This window comes from Notamacropus eugenii, chromosome 1, assembly GCF_028372415.1.
Source record: "Notamacropus eugenii isolate mMacEug1 chromosome 1, mMacEug1.pri_v2, whole genome shotgun sequence".
Classification (NCBI taxonomy): domain Eukaryota; kingdom Metazoa; phylum Chordata; class Mammalia; order Diprotodontia; family Macropodidae; genus Notamacropus; species Notamacropus eugenii.
In genome coordinates this window covers 522,935,274-522,957,091 of record NC_092872.1, presented here as the reverse complement: position 1 = coordinate 522,957,091, position 21,818 = coordinate 522,935,274, and the positions used below count along the sequence as shown (strand labels likewise).

The window sequence follows — 21,818 nt, the reverse complement described above, 5'->3', positions numbered from 1 at the left end:
GGATCAACACATGAGGATTGTCTGACTATCCAGAAATAAGATCCAAACAATAGAGAATGTCAGAGCTGGATGACTTAAGTACAAGAGTGACTCTTCTTTCACACCTAACATTTTCATACTTCTGTTCACTGACAGCCTGAATTTCTACTTTGTAAGGTGGTAGATGAATGCAGAAACTAGACAGCTGGGGTGTGGGGGGAGTCTATCTCAGGCTATCTTACACCCAGGCAAGTGGTATTATCCCTTCTACATCCTTCTTTTTGTCTTTTGCCACCACTAACTGCTCCAGATTTCTAGTCATTAATTATAACTCATGAACACAACTCTACTTTTGTAGGATTTTAACTATTAATTGCCCTGCAGCATATTCAAGTCTAAGTCTGAAGGAATACTCTTTTAAAAATAATTTCAAGTGAAGTTATGGATTCTGTGTCCTCAATGACTGCAAGCTGGTTTGTGAGGCTTTAAAATATGCATTTGGTTGGAAATGTATTTCCTTGAAAGGCCTGCATTTTGGGGACATATGCTATAACAGGTCTCTGGAGCTTTGACATTATACCAGACATGCATACCTGGTTGACCGAACCAGCCTTGCTAGTAGAGTGCGCTTCTCCTCATTTGTGAACTGCATGACGCCTGGAGTCTCAAATTTCTGTCTGATCCACTGGCACTGCTCCAGGTCATTGATAAACATGAATTCCACTCCAATGTGCTGGCAATAAGCCATCTATTTTATAAACATATAAGGAAAGCAAAGCACTTAAAAAGGAGTTGTAGCTGAGGACACAGCATGGTGATTGTTCAATGGATAAAAGCATGGTAGTCAACTCTCTAACATGCATCCTCCTTTCACTGGCACAAAGAAAGTGAGTGACCTAAGGGGTATTGCCAAAGATAGGGCTAGCTCCCTTTCCCTAAACTTGGTAACAAAATATTATCTGCAGGCGCTCAAATAAATGTGGGGAGATTCAAATGGGCAGTGAAAAGAGGAAGCCAGAATCTTTAATTTCTATCTTGTGGCTTACTACTTTCATGCCAACACCCTTTGCATGCAACAGTTAGCATCTTCCAAAAATTTTCCTCATCAGTTACATTTATGGTAGTAAGAACTGATTATGTTAACTTCATGTACTGGGTAATTCTCCAAGGAGGATTTCCATCCCTAGAAGGTGGTTTCTTTGGCATCATAATGTTAAGAGGCAAAAAAACCACTTAACCACTGAGAGTGTTGTATTGGTTAGAAATGGTGAGAGGATCATTATAGAATATAGGTTAGGGATGGAACTGACTTTAGAGATGGTAAAATTCAACCCTTTCATTTTTACAGATGAAGAAACTGATGCCTGGAGGGTTGAAGTGACTTGTCCAATGTCAGAGTTAGTGAACAGACATGGCTAAGATTTAAACCCAGGTCCTCTGACTCCATTTCCGCTAGTCCTGGGCTACCTCTCTCTCCAGGAGAACCTTCAACAGTCTCTCTTCTTTAGTATTCATAGGATTGCAGATCTAGGGTTAGAAGGTTCCAGAAAGCTCATCCAGTCCAAAACTTTCATTCATTTTATTCATGAGGAATCTGAGACCTAGGGGAAGCGAAGTGTCTTATCCAAGATTTGTTCAAGACAGGCAGTATCAGAAGTGAGATTTGAACCCAAATGCTCCGGCTCCAGAGCCAAGCAATGCTCTTTCCACTGTATCATGCTGCCTCCCCATATAAATAAACATGATGTAATTATTCAGGTAGATCTTAAGGTATCCATTTTCTTCCTTCCACTACTTCCAACTCCATAAATTTCCAGTAGCTCCAGATTTTAGGTTACTTTACCAATTGGGTTAAATATCTTTAAATCTCCATGTCACAGTTTCATAGCTCATACTCTTGCCTCTCATCACTTACCATTCCCCATAACTTTGCTGCAGAATTGAATCACTATGGATTTCTTTTCTTCTTAAAAAGCAGACAGGCTGAATAAAAGGCATACGTACAGCTCTTAAGCATACTAATGCGTCTAACATTGTTTATACCCTTTAACCTAAAAATCTGTGCTCCATATCTCCCTACAAAAAATGTTCAGGACACATTAAACATGCTGCTCTAGATATAGGGACAGAAAATGCACACAGACATTTTGGGTATAACAGTGGTAGGGTGTGAGGAAAGGAAATGGAGAGGGGAGTCCCATTTACAAGACAGAAGGCATGTCAACTAGAAAAGGGGAGAAAACATGCTAAGGATAGTTGAAGGAGTGGGGCAGGGTGGTGGCACAATGCCTTCTTCAGGACACTTTTGCAGGGTCTGTGAGGGGTCTGGGGAATGCCCTTCTGTCATCCTTAGGAGTTCAAAGCTTTTATCAATTCCAGTTTCCCAGAAACATGCTGGACAATGAAGAAAGAGAAGGCAGTGGTAAACAAGCCAATCTCTCCTCCTTTCTCTTCTGCTCTAGAGCCTTTTTAAGATCAAAATGAGCATTTTGCTAGTCCTTGATCTATTTATGCTGAATGAATCCAATTCAAAAAGCATTTATTAAGCACCTAGTACGTGTAAGGCAATGAGGAAATGAGCTCTTGAAACCAAAGATTATCAAAACTCAAGATACTTCTTCAGTATTTAAGTTTTAAGCACCTCAGTACGATTTCTTGGAATCACTGCTGACCTGAAGGGAAGGGAAATTTTTGTCAAGTCTTATCAAAAGCTCCCTTCAGTTATCTTAAGAGTTCATGTTTTCCCCATGCTCAGCAACATGAGCTGTAATTTACAGCATAGCGTATTTTTAGTTCATTGACTTAGCATTTATCATTTGATATTGAGCCCCTCTAAGATTCAAAGATTTAGCCAAGAAGTAAGTGATTTAGATCCTTTACATCCTCCTCTTACGTGTGAGTGTCCTTGTTAGAGACTTACAGCGAGGTTTCTCTTGCCCTCCTGAGAATTTTGGTGGTAAAAAATCTGAATTCTATCATTGAATAAGTCAAAGTGCAAAGGGAACTGACAGGTTAAATATTCCTGAAATGATCTGTTACTCTTATCCTTAGTTATGAGAATGGAATAATTTGATAGAGGCCTTGAATCACCTGGTTTCTTCCGATCCTTGCTTCAATGCCTGATCTAAAAACGACAGAACATTCTCCAGGGTTGGTTCTTAGCTTTTCAAGCTGATGTAGCAAAACCCAGAGAATCATGTAGCAATACTACTTTTAATTTTTTAAAGTTGTGAGTAGAACATATTATGCATACACAAGACAGTACACAGAAAATCTGGCATTGTAATCAAGTAAAACTTACAATAAAAGATCTGAAACACAGAAAGCATATACTAAGAGATTTAGAGAGCAGTTAGAAGAGGACCACCATGACTATAAAAAACAAACACTCTCATACATGCATATACTCATATAGACACACACACACACACACACACACACAGAGACACAAACTTCTTTACTCTAGACCTGTGATTCATTAGTGTTAAGGAATTCCCAGTATAGAAACTTCTTCCACTGCATTTTTGCAGCCTGTAACTTGGAACCTTGGGAGAGCTTGCCTAGGACACAGGGTTGCCCACGGTCACATAGCTAGTATGGGTCAGAGTGAGTACCAGTTCTTCCTGACTCCAAGGTCATTCATTTACTAGACCATAATGCAGTTCTATGTCTAAGTCACTTGGTCTTGCGGAGCCTCAGTTTCCTCATCTGTAAAATGAGGATTATAATAACAGAATTACCTCACAGGGCTGTTGTAAGGATCAAATGAGATGATGTCTACAAAGTTTCTTGAAAATCTTGAAGCAATGTATAAAATATGAGCTGCTACATTATTATGTGGATGTATAATATAAACATGATTTTAATCAATAGGTAAATACTTCAGCATTTATAGTTTTATATTTAATTCTTCATTTTATAAAATAATTCTTATAAACTCAATAACATATTTAGCAAAAAAAAAATCTATGATCTTATGATTTAAAATAAGCCTCTACTATTGTATGAAGTGCTCCCCACTAGCTGACAGAGGAAAAACAGAACTCTACCTACAACTTATGAAGGGCCAAAAGGAGTTGCCATGCCTTTTTTTTTTTTTTTAAAAGAGATCCAAGAATAACTCTATCTTTGAGATTCTGCAGCTGACACATCATATATACATCCCTTACCTCTAGCCGGCGGATGATCTCTCGGAGTGGTAGGGCAGACTCCTTTCCCCCAATGAAAGTAGTAGTGGGCAAATGGAAGACCTTGTCGAGGTCCGATTCATCCAGTCCATAAAACCCTGCAGGATTATTGTGGGTGGGACAAGCCAGAAGAGGAGAGATGTATTTGCAGAATATGGGACAACCACATAGGAACCAATTATTTATGGAAAGGAGGAAAGGACTCCCCCCATGAGAAAAAATGAGAAAAAAAATCATACCAGATCAAACATATAATTAGGGAACAAATTTGCATGAAAATAAGTAATAAAAGTATTCAGAGCCAGGAATGTAAAATTCAGCGGGAAGCAAAAACAAGGAACAAAAATTAATGGGCAATGTTAAGAGAGACAATCTAGTAAAACAATAAATACATGACTGGGATACAAATGCTCCTAGTAGGGAAGCCATTTGTAACAATTTTAATCCCATATCTACAAACATTTCCAGGCCCCCCCAAATCATTTGGGGGTATGCATGTGGAAGGGGAAAGATCACAAATGGCTTTTGAACAAGTGAGCCATAGATTGTTCAAAAACAATTAAGTGAGAGAGTAAAAAACAAGGGATTAATAGTTCTGGTTAGACAACAAAAAAGGTTATAGGAAGGATAAGGAATGAAATAGGAAAACAACCAGAAAGAAACAGGCATTAAAGCTGTGCATCAGAAAATCTGAATAGAAACCACTGGCCCTAAAGAAAGGAGATAAGTAACAGGACAATGCAGTGGGGAATACTTTAAAACAAAACTAAAACTGAAACAAATCCCAAATTCCCACTTTCCTCAGCTCAGCCTAAAACATCCAAATCAGAAAATACAAAATGGACTTGATTGCCAGAGTGTTTTTCTTTTCCAATTAATCAAATATTTATTGAGTACTTACTGAGTGTAACACTAGGCACTTTCCTCATGTAAAATTTGGTGTACTGCCTATTAGCAAATGTTTTTAAAATGACTTTCTCTCTACCCTCTCTAACCTCCCAGGAAAACTCCCAAAGGAATTGACTGTCAAGATTCGGTAATGAACAAAATAAAACTGAGAGCAAATTCATAGTTCACATCATCACCCTGAAACAAAATGGTCGCTGGTTTTCATCAAATGGGCCCGTCTTCCATGATCATTACTAAGCGAGCTCTTGGGTTTGCAGAATATCTTACTTCTTCATCTTAGTGTGTTCTCAAGTCTCCATGAGATAAAGATGAGAAAAGGAGACTAACATTATTGGATGGGCGTGGGTATGGGTTTGGAAGGTACTTGCAAATCTGTGCAATGACTGCACATGAGAAGACTATCTTTACTACAAAGCTTATGCCCACGTTCCTCAAACAACTGATATTTTGGCACTACTCTGCTCTGCTTGTCCACAAAGGCAAGTTTTGAGTTACTAGCTTGGGAAACTGCCCCCCCCAGAATTGCTTTTTCCAGAGCAGTTCCTTTGCACTTATTTATTTTTCCCATTTGTTAAGAGACTTACTAGATATTCCACTTATTTAGATCTATCCTTGTCAGAGGGTCCTAAAGAAGCCTAGCTAGAAATTAAGCATTCTGCCCTATGACACAGCTTCTCAGGGACATCCAAATCTCAAGGCAAATCTAAAAACAGAATTCACAATTCACCTTGCCAACAGCAGACAAAGTAGGATTGTGGAAGGCCCTGGTGGCAGAAACAATGGAGGGCAACCAGATACTCTAGGTCACCTATTCTCCTCATTCCCCTTTTTTCTGAGGGAGCACTGAAAGGAGGAGTAAGGATACCTCATGGAGGCAGTCCAACCCTGCAGATCGGTAGGTAGGTATGATGCAAGACCTGGTGGGTAAACTCCCCTAGTAAAGCAAAAGGGAAGAGAGCAGGCTCAGCAATGGCCTTTCAGAATAGCAGGAGGCATTTGGTCTCTTTAACTATCCTGGGTTACCACTGTAGGGCTCATACCACTCTTAGGCATATTACCCTGGGGCTGCCCTATCTTCCATTTTGGTGACTCTGGAGCAGCTGGGCTGCTGGGTTTCTGGGCATGAAATTTTCTTCTTCCTTCTTCAGAGAAATACTAGAGCCAGGGGGGATATATTACATGTGGGAGGCAGAATGACAGTCTCCTGGTGGTTGGCCTCATTCTACTCAGCTTGAAGCCCCAAGGGAATGAAAGGGAGGGGCTTGCAAAGCTAGAGAACTATCGGTGAAAAGGAGGGGGTTTGGGATAAGGTGATGGAGAGGAACATCTGTAAGAGACAGGATTTTGAATAGCAGGCTGTCTTCTCCCACAGCAGCAAAGAGAGAGAAAAGGCAGGGCATTGGCGAGTGGAGTTGCAGGAGAGCAAAAAAAAAAAAAAGCTGAGGCAAAAGCAGTTCCAGTTCCAAGTGGCCTCTAGGCATGCAGGTTCTTTTCCATCACACTACTGCCACCTACCTGGCTACAAAGCTAAGGAAGTAACTTTTCTAATTTCCTGGATAGGAAACTTACGTTTACTGCTCTTAGTGCCTGGAATGAACTGAACCAGGCTGCTAACATTAAGAGAGAATGTTAGGGGTACTGATTCCTCCACGCATATACACGGCCATCACTGCATCAGTATGAAGAGTCATGGCTATGGACACTGAGACTTTCACTGCACTTGTCAAGTAAAGATGATCTGATTAAGAATTCTGCCTTAAAATACAAGAATTTTGGCCCTGACTCTGGACCTTAATAATACTGCTCAGGCTCAAAAGGAATCATACCTATCAGGCCTTGTTGAAATAATTGGACACCTTTCTCCAAAAAAAAAAAAGTGTGTGTGTGTGTGTGTGTGTGTGTGTGTGTGTGTGTGTAGACAGACACACACACACTCCCACTCACTCACTTTCTTTTTCCCGGGCCAGGGAGCAAGGAAAGAAAAGATCTTTCTCCATAGCTTGGTGTGCACCGCATCTACAGGAAGCCTAAAACTACTTATAGCTTAAAACCTGGAGATTCAGAGTCCTCTGATAAGGACAAGGACTTGAAGTTCTTGTCAACTTGGTATTTAATACGGTAGTCTGCTTCTCCTAAAGCAGCCTCTCTGTTCTGACCTTGCTGGACTCTAAAATCCAAAGTGATTTCACCAGAAGGCTTTGGTTCTACAGTCATTGTGAGGATCCTAGCAATGTCAAAAACTTCCTGTTTTGCAAAACACAAGGGGTCAACTTAATTATCCTTAACCTCAGAACCTGTATAAACATGTCCACAACAACTGCATGTGTTAATGATATGGATGAGGTCGAGAAGCACTGTGTGTGATACAGGTGGACAGAGAAAGCTGCTCTCTGAATCAAACAAATTCCACCTCTGACACTAGAAGCTAAGCAAGTCACTGAGACTCCCCTGGCCCCAGGCAACTCTCATTGCAGATCTGCTTTTTTTTAGGGGGAATTTCCTAGACTCATGAAATCACAGGTCTTCAACAAAAACAAGAAAAAGAAAAACATCCCAAAATCCCAGATGGCAACCTAAAGTTTTGGGAGGGAGCAGGGGCACAGCTAGGTGGCACAGTGGATAGTTCACTAGGCTTAGAGACTTGTCCTCCTCAGTACAAATCCAGCCTCAGATGCTTACCAGCTATGTGACTCTGGGCAAGTCACTAAACCCTGTTTGCCTTAGTTTCCTCATCTGTAAAATGAGTTAGAGAAGAAAATAGCAAACCATTGCAGTATCTTTGCTAAGAAATCCCCAATAGGATCATGAAGTGTCAAATACAACTGAAAAAATGAATAAACAACATGACAATATCCCATGCTACTCTCATCTCCTTCCCTTTTTTATCATGTGCTAGCTACCTGAAAATGAAGAAAACTACCCCATGATCATGTGATCTTGCTTATCTAACCATTAAGTAAGTACCCTCTCTTTCTTACTATGAAATAAAAAAGATTATAGGTTCACTAATTTAGGGCTGCAAGGGACCTTAGAGACTACTTAGTCCAACATTTTACAGAAGGAGAAACTGAAGCCCAGAAAGGTTAAATGACTTCCCTGAAGTCACACAGGTAATGACAGAGGCAGGATTTGAACCTGGGTCATCAAACTCTAAATCAAATGCTCTTTCCACTGTAACAAAGTGATGGAACTTTAACCAAAAAGAGTCACAATTTTGCAGCAGCTATTTGGAGGGAATAAAAGGTTTTAAATTAGAAAAAACTGTATCCTATCTTTAATTTTCACTCAGAAAGAGCTGTTTCTCTCTCTCTGCCTTGTTGGAAGGCAGGTTGTACTATAGGAAAAAATTTTAAACTCTAAAGTAAATTGTATCTTCCTGAAGCCCTTTCTGTCTGCTCTGTGGTTAATGAACGGGGGTAAGAAACAGTATTATTGGGAGAATTTTTACTTGTTATTGACAAAGCTCATTCCTGAGGAGCGTTCTTCATGATCCAAAGTAGACTGGTACAAGGATAACGTGGTTATAGAATTAAAAAACCAAGTGTATATTCCTTGAAAATCTCTTTCAAGATGAGGACAACCTGAACATAGATGCTGAAGATCCAAGGTTTACAGAGATCTCTGGGAAAGTTTTTAGATGTGTAACTCCCTTGGTTTCCTTGGACTTAAGTCTGCTTTTACCTAGGACTGTGTGGGTTAATCACAGAAGGACTGGCCTCTGCTTTCTAGTCCTTCAGTCAAATTTTAAACTCTGGTACTTACACAGATCAGATTCTTACTGATGTGATGACCATGAGAAAAGAATAGATGGGAAATTCACTAGAGATTACCTATATAGGAATTTGGAGAAGGCCAAGGTTCAGGAGGAGACTACAGGTTTAAGCAGGATGGCAGGTGAAGGCAGGCCAAGACTATCTTAAAAGCCAAGCTAAATTCTATATCCATTGCTCCTTTTTATTCTCTGTAAATAAATGAAGAGAACCTCAGGAACCAAAGTTGTTCAGTCAGGAAGAGATGGATACTATCCATTCCAATGAAGTCTTATTACTAGTTTAGTTGCCCCTCAAATTAAGGGCAACATCAAGAAAAGAATCTTTTTCCCAAATACGGAGGTACCAGAACAACAGAAGCTGGAAGAGTCCTGGGCTGAGGAGGAGCCACAGAACAAAATATAGAGAAAAGAATCTACTCACATGCAGAACTTAACATGACCACTCCTTGGCTCTTGGCTAGCGACACCAAGAGGCCTAGACATTATATCAAACATCAGAAGCTCAAGATGAAGCAATGAGGGTGTTTACAAGAAGATGGAAAATGCTTATGCAAAAACACAAAGGATAGGAAAATAAAAATGAGGCCACATGACAGATGAAGAGATGAGAAAAACAAGTTTTGAAACAATTTGCAAACAAAATATTTGATGAATGACTAGGAAGCTGTGCCAACTTTCCCCAAACTGTGCATGCCCAGAAAAGTTGAACATTCAATTTGAATAAAGTCCTCAGCTCCAGAAGGGTGAGAGACTTGTTCTTTGCATACCTCCTACAGTTAGCATTCGGAGTCGCTCCTGGAAAACTGCGAGATCTGGGAGGTGAGGGGAGAAAGGGGGAAGGTGAGTGCAGAGGGAAAAAGACAGTAAGAGTTAGTTAAAAACACTACACCATGAAAGCAGTCAGGGAAAGCACAATTAAAATAACTTTAAACATAATCACACCAAAGGAAAAGGGATTAAATGGAAGATGACTACTTTGGGAAACAGAGATGGAAAATCCGTTGTAGAACAGCTGGAAATTCGATCAATAAAACGAGAGGGGCTGGGGGGAGTCAGTTTTCAGTGACACATGGAAGTGATTAGGCTGCCTGGTTTGAGAAACCCTCATCTCCTTACACTTCCAAGTAGGTTAAAGCAATTTTCTTAATTAGTTGAAAATATCCATCTAGCTAGATTTGAATAAACATTAGAGAAAATTAAAATACAAAAATTTGGGCTTTTTGGTGTACCTTTCCCCCTCCAGAGTCAACTTAACGATGATGTAAATCATTCTTTAAATCCCAAGGCTCTGGAAGAGAAGAGGATCCTTGGCTTCCAAAGAAAGATTACTAAAATGGCACCATGACCAGCATAGATAGAAATTTACTGGCAAGGATTCTTCAAAAACAAAATTAAAGAGTCTTGTGGCAACAGATGGGTAGCTAGCTGAACGTCTTCCTCCCCAGTGGGCTTTTGGCTGAGCATTCTATAACACCTGTATTTTCCTCAATAAAGTTTATCAAGGGAGAAAATCAGAATATTATCTTTAGCTGTATGAAGTATTCCATACTTCAGTTCAAGCTGCCTGGATATCAGAAAGCCTGATGAGACATGTTGATGATGATGATGATGATGATGATGATGATGATGATGATGAGAGAGAGAATGTGTATATATTTTGAATTACAGTGGTGCAAGAAGCTGCGAGCAGCCCAAGAGCCATTCTTCAGAAGTCATCAAAGCTCCATCTCCAAGGAATGCTAAAAACTGGGCATTTTTGGCTAAAATAGACTGGTAGGGGGCAGTTGAATGCTCTCTTGGATGTCAAAAGTGAATTCCCTACAATTTTAGGGAAAGAATCAAATAATAGAATATGGCCAGATTTTTCACTAACATCTTAGATGTAGTCTACAGGGACAGTACTTATGCTTGGGCACTCAAAAGCACAATATGATTTGGGAAGGAGGTCTAATCTTGCCTCTATTCCACTGATATTCAAAGGCTTCTTAAAGTATCAGTGTCTTACTTAACTTTCCTTCTCTCTTTGCTATGGATGGATAATCTTGAGATTTCTTTCTATCCAATCCAAGGTATCAGATCTCATGACTATGCCATTACATCCATTACAAAATTCCCCTGAGCTTACATTACATAACTAACACTGCAAAGGCCAATGAAGAAAATGAGCCCAGGGAACACTGGAACATACAACTCTAAGTCTCATTTACAGAAAGTACTCATATTTTCCTGGACCTGAATTCAGAAACATTTCTTCCCTTTAAAAAAAATGCCAAAAGAATACATCTTTTCTAAAAGGGTAGTCATGTAATGTTATGGACTGCAATGCAGTCCTCGATGACTCAAGGTGAATTCCACTCAAGTTTTTTTTGTTAGAAAAAGCAGAAGTCTCCATTGATCAAGTTGGTTCCTGCTCAGATGCTTCATGAGGAAGGAGGACAAAACCAGGAAGCCAAGAAATCGTGGAAAAAAAGCTTCCAAGGATGCAAGAATGATGGCAGAGTTGGCAGTCTGTTATAGTGAAGTCTGTGCTAAAGCAACAAGGGATGAAGAAATGATTTGGTTTTGTCTGTGCCCAGAGAAGCAAATTCATGGGAGACTAAACAATGCTGTACACGTCTAAGCAGTGGCCAAATGATAACACTGTCCCTTGTCTTTGTACAGTGACAAGAGGGAAAGGATGAGAGTGCAGGAGATTTTGCAAACACCTAATCTACAGCAGTCTGAAGAAAAATAAGCTTGCCTTCCCCCCAGTTCTTATGTTTTAAGTATCTTTCTGTACTACCATTAATTACTAACCAGTCAAGATTGATTTCCTCTAGTTTTAATACAGGGATTTATTGTTCTACATATTCCCCATTTTTTCTACTTCAACCTCTCACCCCAGCATTAGGGTAACTAAACTCTGTTAATCACCTAGGGAACATACAGAAGTTAACTAGTTATGATGTAATGGGATTTCTAGTGAAGGCAGATGAGAGTTTCTGGCTCTTTGATGTTGTTTAGTGAAGTAAAGGGGTTGAAGTTATAATCCAGAGAAGGTATGGGAGCCAACTCACCTGAGTTGACATGGATATTAGCTAGATTCAACACTTAGAAGTTGATTACAACACTTACTCTTTCCAAATTTCAACTTTTTAAGAGACTGTCTGTTTTCATAGATCAGTGTATCTCAAGAAGTAACAACTTTACTCCAAATACCTTTCTACAAAAAAGTTCAAGTAGTATATCGGGCACTTTAAACAACAAAACTTTGTGATGGGACCTGTGATTTCACTGGTATGAGGAGATCCCTTTGAAGAATTTTCTTCTACTTTTCAGATGAGCACATGCTCCACAGCCAAATTATAGGCTTTAAATTTTAGAGAGTTCTCTGGTGCACTAAGAGGTTAAGGGTTACACAACCATGCCCACAACACTATTTCATTTAATTAAGAATGAGGTCTGTCTCAGGTTAATCTTGTTCCTGTTAAAACATATTACCCTACTGGTTTCAAAAGACACCCAAACTTATAAGTGCCTTAGCAGAAATTTTTCCACAAGTCAAGAGATAAGGCTGCTCTACAAAAGAGGTCTTTCCTTGATAAAAAATAACCCACGACCCTCCCAATTTTCCAAAATTGAAAAATGGATTTTATGAATTGTAAATAGAGAGAGGGGAAGGAAGTTTCAAAATGGCTAGAGCTATTATATAGCTTCTGTTTATAATCAAAGAAATATCGGTAATGATTTTTCAAAGTTTATCCTTTAAAAAGAACTATAGAAAATATAAATCTTCAAAGAAGGGCAATTAGTCAAATTGGTGAAAACTTGGCTCTCCTGGTACCTAATTTCACACATACAGTTGTCAGACTTATCCTAATGGGGGAGAATCTATTGACTTGAAAAACCCCCAACACATCTATGATCGTTTTGGTTTGTACTTTCTTTTTCTTGAGAACTTATGCACTGAAATTGTAGCAAGGACCTGTTAAGCAGGTTGTTTTTCACATCATAACTAAATCAAGATTGAGATTTGCTTGGCTTTTAGAGGTTGACTGCATGTAATGTGCAAAAATGTCATTAGCAGGAATTAAGCAGAAAAAAAATTCTAGTTTATAAGGCCCATAGAAACAAGGGTATACACAGTGGTTCATTTTTCTGGCTTACTTTAGTAAAAAGCCTGGTTTCAATTTAGAATGACAGGAACACGTACATCTTTCTCCTCACACTTCCAGCCTTGATAAGCAGTGGAAATGAATACTTAAGCCAATATTGGTAAGAATTAGGGCATGAGATAAGATGCTGTTTGGGCAGCAAGTACCTTCTGCCTTTGTGAACCCCTATTTACTCCCTTTCAAGGCCAAATGTGGAAGAAAATGCAATCTTGTAGCTACTCTTACTTATTCTTAGTTTTGTGTCTGTCACTAACTGGCTGTGTTCTCAAAATGCCAATTCCACTCCTGCCTGCTCTGACAGCTTGCCCTCCTTGGCCCCCAATCATCCTCTCCTGATAGTCAACCTTTCCATGTCTACAGGCTTCTTCACTGCTACTCCCTACAAACATTTCCAAATTTGCCCCACAATTTAAAAAAAAAAATCAATTGACCCTATAATTTTCTCAATCATCTGGATAGAGTGCTGGGCCTGGAGTCAGAAGACCTGAGTTCAGATTAGATCTCAGACACTTACTAGCTGTGTGATTCTGGACAAATTACTTAACCTTTTTTGCCTGGGTTTGTTCAGCTGCAAAATGGGGATAATAATAGCACCTCCTTCCCAGGGTTGTTGTGAGAATCAAATGAGATACCTTTGTAAAGCACTTATTAGCACAGTGTCTAGCACATGGTAGGTGCTAATGTTTATCTCCTTCCCCTACAAACTGTCATTCCATTTACCTCTCTCCTCCTTTTTACTGTCAAAATCCTATATAAAGCTGGACACTCTGCCTCCATTTCCTCTCTGCTTACTGGTTTGTCATTCCCTTGCAATCTGGCTTCAGAGATTACCTCTTAGATGAAACTACTCTCTCCAAAGGATCTCTTATAACTTCTCAATCTAATGGCTTTTTTCTTGTTTACCTCTCTGCAGCATATGACACTGCTAATCACCCCTCGCCTGACCATCTCCCTGCCATGGTTTGTATAACTGCTTTCTCCTGGTTTTCTGGCCTACCTATCCAGCTGCTTTTTCACATCTTCTTTGTTTGAGTGGATCCCAAGGTTCTGTCCTAAGCCTTCTTCTCTTTCTCTCCTCTCTCTTAGTGAACTCATTAGCTCCTGCAAGTTCAACTATCATCTCTATGCAACTGATAGGCAGTTCTAGGTTATCTATCTAGGCCTCAACTCTCCTGAGCTCCAGCCTCACATTGTCAATCGTTTGCCAAATACTTCCAACTACCATGTCCTATAAGCCGAAAAAATTCAACATGTCCAAAACAGAACCTGTCTTTCCCTCAAAGGTGGAACTCTTCTGACTTCCCTATTTCTACTGAAGGTACCATCATTCTTCTAGCAACCAAGAAGTTATCTCCAGCTTTTCCCTTTCTTCATTCCTCATTTTTAATCAGTTGCCAAGCCACTTCAACATCTCTTGCACCCATCTCCTTCTGTCCAATCACAAGGTCACCACCCCAGTTCACGGTCCTTACCACCTCCCAAATTGGTCTATGGCACTCTAATTACATCCCTACCTTTAATTTCTCCTCTCTAAATTACAGCTGTTATACTGACATTGCTAAAGCCCAGCTCTGGCCATGTCACTTCTCACCTTAACAAGCTCCAGTGATATTCCCTTTGCCTCTACGATAAAATGCAGACTCTATAGTTAGGCATTTAAAATCACATACAAACTAAATATAGCCTTGTCTTTCTAGGTTTATTGCACATTGTTCTCTTTCATATACCTACATTCAGCCAAGGCCTACTTTTCTTTCCATTTCCCACCTCTATGCTTTTGCACATGTCCACAATGCACTCTTTTCTTCCTCACCTTAGCCTCATGAAATCCCTAGTTTATTCCCAAGATTCAGGTCAAGCATCACCTTTACTGATCCCCAAGTAGTAGGGCTTGTCCTCTCCATTACTTTGTATATATTTCATATTTATTTAACTACACATTCTTCCTCCCTAATAGACAGAATGTAAGGTTTCCCGAGGGCAAGGATCATTTTCATTTTTGTTTTTATAACTTTTTACCTAGCACAGCGTCTGCCACATAGTAGGTGGCTTAATAAACACATGAATGAACTGGAGTTTCTGTTTCCTTATCTAGAAAACTAGAAGACTGTACTAGGTGACCCTTGTAAGTTCTAAATTAGGATCCCAAGTAAAATTTACTCATATTTCAGAAGCAAAAGCAAATTAAATCTATCTTGAATGTGTCATAAGGAGAATTCAGTTCCAGTCTGGACTCGAACTGGCTACGTATCCTTAATCAAGTACCTTAAACTCTCAGGGCCCATGTTTCTTCATCTGTAAAGTGAGAGGGCTAGCTCTAAAATCCTATGTTTTATGATTCTTAGTACTGTAATCACTCTGTATAATGACGCTTTTCAGTGACAGCAGTGTCTTCAGTGCGACAAGAAAGAAATGACCCACTAATACATAATTCTCTAAGTGTATAACTCTCCAGGCAAATGAATGGCTTAAGCATTCCCTGAAGCTCACTAACTACTATTGCCAGCTTCAGAGTTCTTATTCCACAGTCTAGAATGGCTCTAGAGTCTTTGATTTACCCAAAGATTTGAACTTGGATCACTAGTCTGAAAAACAGTCACTCAGTCCATATACTGAGAAAATAGGCTCTGAATGTGGCCAAATATGCCACCTAACAGAGGTGGGAAATGTGATATTAGTCACATCAAGGCCACCCCCATGGATTCTGCATGACTGAGTACTCCCTGGTCTACCCAAGACCTACTGACTCTTGAGGACTTTCCAAATTTTAAAAAGTATACTCTACCATGGCCTCATGGGCCTGTGAAGTCACCAAAGGTTTGGAGGGAGCAGCCTGGGAGTGCTTAGCAGCTTACTGCTGGTTACTAGAAAACCAACCATCACTTCTTGGGTCATGAGGACACCATCATGCTACAGAAATAGCCATAGGACTTCTCAAAGCCCTTTATCATCAATGACATGCCTGGCTCTACCACAGATGACAGGAACCAGCTCATGACCCACTCCAAAGCCGACTGGCACAGAGGTGATAAACACACTTATTGCCTTGTGCTGAGGATGTCTATGAGGACATTAGATAAAATGACATTCAGAAGATTTCCTCTAAACTTTTATTTTGTTATGACTAAGGTATGACTATGACCAAGGTAAAGTGAAAAGGAAAACTTATATCACACTGAGAGAGTCAATAAAAAGGAACATAATGACAAATAGATAATGTCAGTCCTAGAAACAAAGGCCTTGAAAGCTTAGATGCATCAGACATTTCTGGCATTCCACATCTACAATACACTTGTGGTTTGTAAGGGCCCACAAATTCCAACAAGATGAGGTAGAAGATTTTGTTTTCTGTATTCCCTCCCCTCCCCAAAATGCCAATTTCCACAGTAGAATTGTGAGTAAGCTAATGCCTCTGTTGTAGCTGTAGCTAGAGAATCGTCAAACTGTTAGCATGCACAATGCTTTTCTTGTGGGGCACCTCAGCCATTTTTGTTAGTGATAATTATGATTGCTCTAACTCAGGTTAGCATGCCACTTGGGACATTTATGGATTAACCCTTGAAAAGCACCTGTGGTTAAGAGAGCCCAGCAGTTATTATCCTGCACTCTACTAGTCAAATACCAGCCTTCTGATTTGATTGAAATTAAGAGGAAGGGGTAAGGGATGCAGTGAGGGTTCACTCAGATGCCTTAGCAGCCTTCCATTTGTGTGGTGCACATGCATGTCTCCCAAATGGCTTGTTGATTCCAGCCTCTCTGTGGGAATGCATTCCAAAGTTTCCTCATTGTGATCACTGACATTCAGGAATTCAAAGACTCAAGCTGCACATTCAACTTGCAATGAAATCGCTATCTACGTAAGTAAGGGATGTGAAAGGCCTCCAGCCCAATAACAACTGTGACATGCTTCAGGCTCAAAAGGAATAGGAAGAGAAGGTCCTTGGGCAAAGCCCAAACTCAACCAAAGTCCCTACTTCTGCTATTCATCAAGCTTTTGCTGCAGGCCAAATATGGAACTGCATTTTATGGCCTAGAAAAGGGAAAACTGAAGGTAAAGGAACTAGTCTTTGAAATCATCAGCTATTACATGTTGAAAATTTCCTCCTCTAGTACAACTAGGCTTTTTTTAGAACAAAAAATTCATTTTAATTTTAGAGACTATTACTTATCCCTTTCCCCTATAATAAAAAATTAAGCCACTAATTTATAAGGAGCTTAATGTTAAAGAGTAAAATCAATTATATTTTTATCTAAACTAAATAAAAAGACCTTTGATGCACAGATTTTGATTGTTATTTCTTTAAAATTGAGAAGAAACAATGTGACCAAGGATCACATGCCAAAAGCACCAAAATTGGACTGAGGAAGCTCTCTAGAAGTCTCACCTATATAAATTTAGAGTGATCAGTACAAAGGAAACTTAAGACTCTTCCCTACTTATCTGTTAAGCATTCTGGCTCCCATCAGCTGTGAAAGAGAGAGAGGAGCTCAAGCAGTGCGGCACTAACTGCTCTAGGAACCCTCACCAAGTTTGTCTGTGGATGAGATAATATCAGCTGGAACGGAGGAGTCCAGATCAGCATCCAAAATTCCCAGGGGATCCAGCTGTGCTACATGGTGCCCTCGAATCTATGAAATGGGCCAAGAATGGAAAGGAAAGGACACAATACAAAAGGACAAGAGAAAAAAAAAGAGGGAAGGGGGTAAAAAAAGTAAAATTACATTAAAATTAGTTTGCAGAGTAATTCTCACCAACGTTTGAAGAAACAGTTACTGGTGCATCATCAAAATTTACACAACTAATGCCGAGGGGATCAAGTTTTGCAATGTGGTGACCCCTGACCTGGAAGCAACAACACAAGTCAGTCAATAAACCGAATTTTTAAAAAGGCATGCATTTCAGACAAACCTTTCTGGAAGAGGACTAAAGCCCTAGTTGGGACCTATAGCATCAACAATCTCACACAATAGGCTCCTAGAATTTGTCAATCAGTAAAAACCAGCTACCAAGCACATTTATGTATTTATGGAGATACAGGACATGAACTTCACACTCATAATCAACATTCCCAAAGGTTCTATCCCTTAACTTGGGATTCTTATCCCAAACTTGGCCTTCTTATCTTGTTGGTCGAGATCAACCAGAAAGCAACCATGTGACATAACTCAGCTGTTCAGTAACTTACTTGGTTTGGAACAGGAACATCCTACTTTGGCTAGCTAGGCAGAATTAAGGGAGGCTCATAAAAAGTCAATCACTGATTCTTCTAAAGGACTGAAGGTCTCCACAGAGGACACCAAGCTCCTTGATGGGACAAGGAAATCCTTTGATTCTAAGGTTACTGTGACAATGTGCCCTGAGTTCTTTTTCCATGGCTGTAAAGAGTAGCCTACAGTAAATACAGCCAAGTACACTCAGAACCAAGTAAAAATCAAAGCAGGTACAGAACTTCTGACCTAGATTGCAGAATTTGAATGTCTAAAAAAAAAAAAAGAACACTCTTTCAAAATTTTAAAAGTTCCTTTGAGCCTTGGGCATTTCATGTATAATTTCTTACTGGTGATTTGTAAAGGGGGAGTGTTGATTCTTCTCAGAAAAGATCAAATTTAAACTATCTCCAAGGGCACCTGATAATGTGGGCAATAGGCAATATGTAAAGGCATACCCATCATCTTCTTTAACATTTGCACAATGAACAGAATTTTAGAACGTTTTTTTTATCACTGGCTGAACCATATTACTTACATACAATGAGGGTGTGGCAAAGGACTGTTCATATTTTTTGTCTTTTCTGAGAAGGACAACTGGAGATCCCAATCCCTAGGGTGTTCTACATTTTACTAGCATCTAAAGAATCTTGGCATCAGAAGGGACCTCATCCCATACTTGGGGGCAAGAAGACACTCTAAAACATACCAGAATGGTCATCCTATATTGCTTAAAGAGCTGCTGTGAGGTGGAACCCACTATGTCCTGAGGCAGTTCTTTAATTGCAATTTTGGACAGATCTAACTAATGCGAAGTTTCTCTTTATACTAAACCTGAATCTCACTCTTTAACTTCTACCCATTACTCCTGACTGTGCCCTGTGGGGTCAAGCAGAAAAATGTCATTTTCAACATGGCAGCAAATTAAAGATGTAGTTTCCTAAACCTGCACAGCCAAACTCCCCTATTAATAAGTTAGATCAGGAAGGGGTCCCTTAACCTTTCCTGTGTCATGGACCCCTTAGGCAGTTTAGTGAACTTTATAGATAGACCCATTCTCAGAATCATTTTTCAAGGAATAAAAGACGAGGTTACAAAGGAAACCAATTACACTGAAATATTTATCAAAATATTTTATAAACCAAATTCATGGACTTCAGATTAATAAGCTCTAATCTAGAAGAACCCTGAGGAGAAAGAGTCAATAGTGTTATAGATTTAGAGCTGGGAGGGACCTTAGCAGTCACTGAATCCAAGAGCAGTGAAGTCATTCACCCAAGATCACACAGGTAATAGCTCTGGGACGCTCTGTGAGTCCAAATTCAATGCTTTTTCCATTTTTAACAATTTTTTATTTAAATGTGATGGCTTTAGACGTTAGCTGGGGAATTTTACTTCAAGTAGGCCAAAAGGATATCCTAAGCCAAACCTGCTAGGTATGCTATAACCTGAAGGAAAGAAAGGTACACGCCCAAAATAAAATCCACAAACTTGGACATATATACAGATGTAATCAAGTGTTGTCCCCTTGCACCTCTGCCACTCAACCTAGTCCCACCACCCTCTCTCTGCCTTTCCTATGTGATTCTCTTTGTGCCCCATTTAAGCTTTCTCTAACCCTTTTATTCCATCCTAGTTTAACATGGAAGCCACCCAAATGTAACTAAAAGGGCAAGGACTGGTCCACATTCCCCAGGGTCTTAGCAACTTGGCTTTGGCAAGAGAAGATGGCTGACAGGTGGCGACAGTCTTTGTGCCAATCTGTCACAATCAGGTCACTCTATCCTTTCTCCTCTTCTCTTTCATGTAAAACCATGTTTTAAGTTAATGTTGGGCTCATTCTTCCACCCCATCTCAACATTGCCAACTTGTGAAAGATAGAGAACTGAAAAGGGGGCTATTTGTATATCAGATGTCAGAGCCAACAAAGGACAGTCTGCTCCCTGGGCCTGTAGCTATTCCCTAAGGTCCTATGACAAGCAATGTTAAAAATCAATGTTAAACTAGACTATCGAGATAATATTAGGGGAGGATATACACGAACCAGTGGATCCACCCCCTACCCCCATGCACCCCCTCACCCCCACTACAACCACCATCATAACTACCACCAGGACCACCACAACCACCACCACCAAAAAAAGAAAGAAAAAGGAATATTCATAACCACATGCACTATTTCAAAAGCAGAGAAGGGTTGGCTTAACTCTCCTTTTCTGCCTACTATTTGTTGGAGAGTTCCAAAGCCACTTACCTGATATGCCCTGATGAGAGACTGAACTGCAAGATGGTCTTCCACAAGCTTATCTACATTCGGCTGGGCATGAACCAGGGACTGGGCTTGGGTCAGTGCGGACAGGGTGCCACTCAAGGGAGGGGGGCTTTGGTAGGCAGTGCCAGGTGGGGCTCCAGCATTGGCGTTTCGAAAAAATATGTCCCATGACTAAAGATAAGAAGACAAAAAAAGGTTAGCTCAAAATCTGTACATGCTAAGAGAAGTCCACATTTACATTTCTTTAGAAAGAGACGGTCGTCATGGATGAAGCCTTTCTTCTAAGATGTGGGAGTGTTTGAGTTGGTCACAAATCTGGAGCTAGAAGACACCTTCAAGGCTGCCTAGTTCAATCTCCCCCAACCTCTCTATTGTACAGATGAGAAAAACAAGACCCTGGAAAGTCAAGTGGCTACTGCCCCGACTCCAAATTCAGCACTTTCTATGGTTATAATGTGTACTCTTAACTGTTTTGTTACTATTAACACTTCTTCTTCTGGTCCCTCTCTCCCTTTGGTCTATGGTAAGTAGCAGTGTGGTCTAATAGAGCAATGGACTTGGAATTAGTAAAACTTGGGAAGGTTTGAGTCCTTCCTCAAAGGAGATGATATACATGTAGCAAACCTTAAATAGCTCTATGAAAACGATAGCTCCTATGATAATTATTATTATACTTAGTTGAGGCACCTAAACAGTGCAGTGGGGATAGTGCTGGGCCTGGAGTCAAGAAGACCTGAATACAAATCCAGCCTCAAAGTCTCAAACACTTACTAGTGGTGTGATCTTGACCAAAGGCCCCTGCCTCAGCTTCCTCATTGGTAAAATGAGGATAATAAGACCACCTATCTTCAAAGGTTGTTGTGAGGATTAGGTAATTGTAAGGTGTTTAGCACAGTGCCTCGAGCCGGTAAGCACGTTATAAATGTTAGCTATCACTCATTATTATAATACGGTGTGTATGACCCAGGACTACTCTTCAGTACATCTTTGGGAGTTATGTTTCATTATCTAGTGTTTTAATCTCAAACTGAATCAGCAGCCTAGACAGAAAACTAGGCCTGGAATCAGGAAGCCTAAATTAAAATCGACCTAATACGTACTAGCTGTGTGACCCTGAGCAAGTCACTTCCCTGCTCTCTGCCTCAGTTTCCTCATCTGTAAAACAGAGATAATAGTACCACCTACGTGCCAGAGTTGTTGTGAGGATAAAATTTTACACACACACACACGCACACACGTATACGTATGTGCATGTGTGTGTATGTGTGAACAAGTCTGGCACACAGAACACACTGAGAAGTTTGTTCCCTTCCCTCTCTCCTCTCAATAGCTGTGTG

General features: G+C 40.1%; 1 protein-coding gene across 9 annotated transcripts in view; it reads right to left on the bottom strand.

Moving 5' to 3' along the window:
* The window catches only part of OGDH (oxoglutarate dehydrogenase), a 95,560-nt gene that overhangs the window by 32,153 nt on the left and 41,589 nt on the right, over positions 1-21,818 (bottom strand). For 6 of the 9 annotated variants that reach the window (XM_072633756.1, XM_072633757.1, XM_072633758.1 and 3 more), the window contains 5 exons: positions 20,464-20,652; positions 17,754-17,844; positions 9,615-9,659; positions 4,149-4,264; positions 573-727 (listed from right to left, as the gene is read on the bottom strand). In XM_072633756.1, coding sequence (XP_072489857.1) covers positions 573-727; positions 4,149-4,264; positions 9,615-9,659; positions 17,754-17,844; positions 20,464-20,652 — 596 coding nt within the window. Of the gene's footprint in view, positions 1-572; positions 728-4,148; positions 4,265-9,614; positions 9,660-17,527; positions 17,631-17,753; positions 17,845-20,463; positions 20,653-21,818 lie in introns of all 9 variants that reach the window. The other 3 variants (XM_072633763.1, XM_072633764.1, XM_072633765.1) reach the window with 2 other exon arrangements.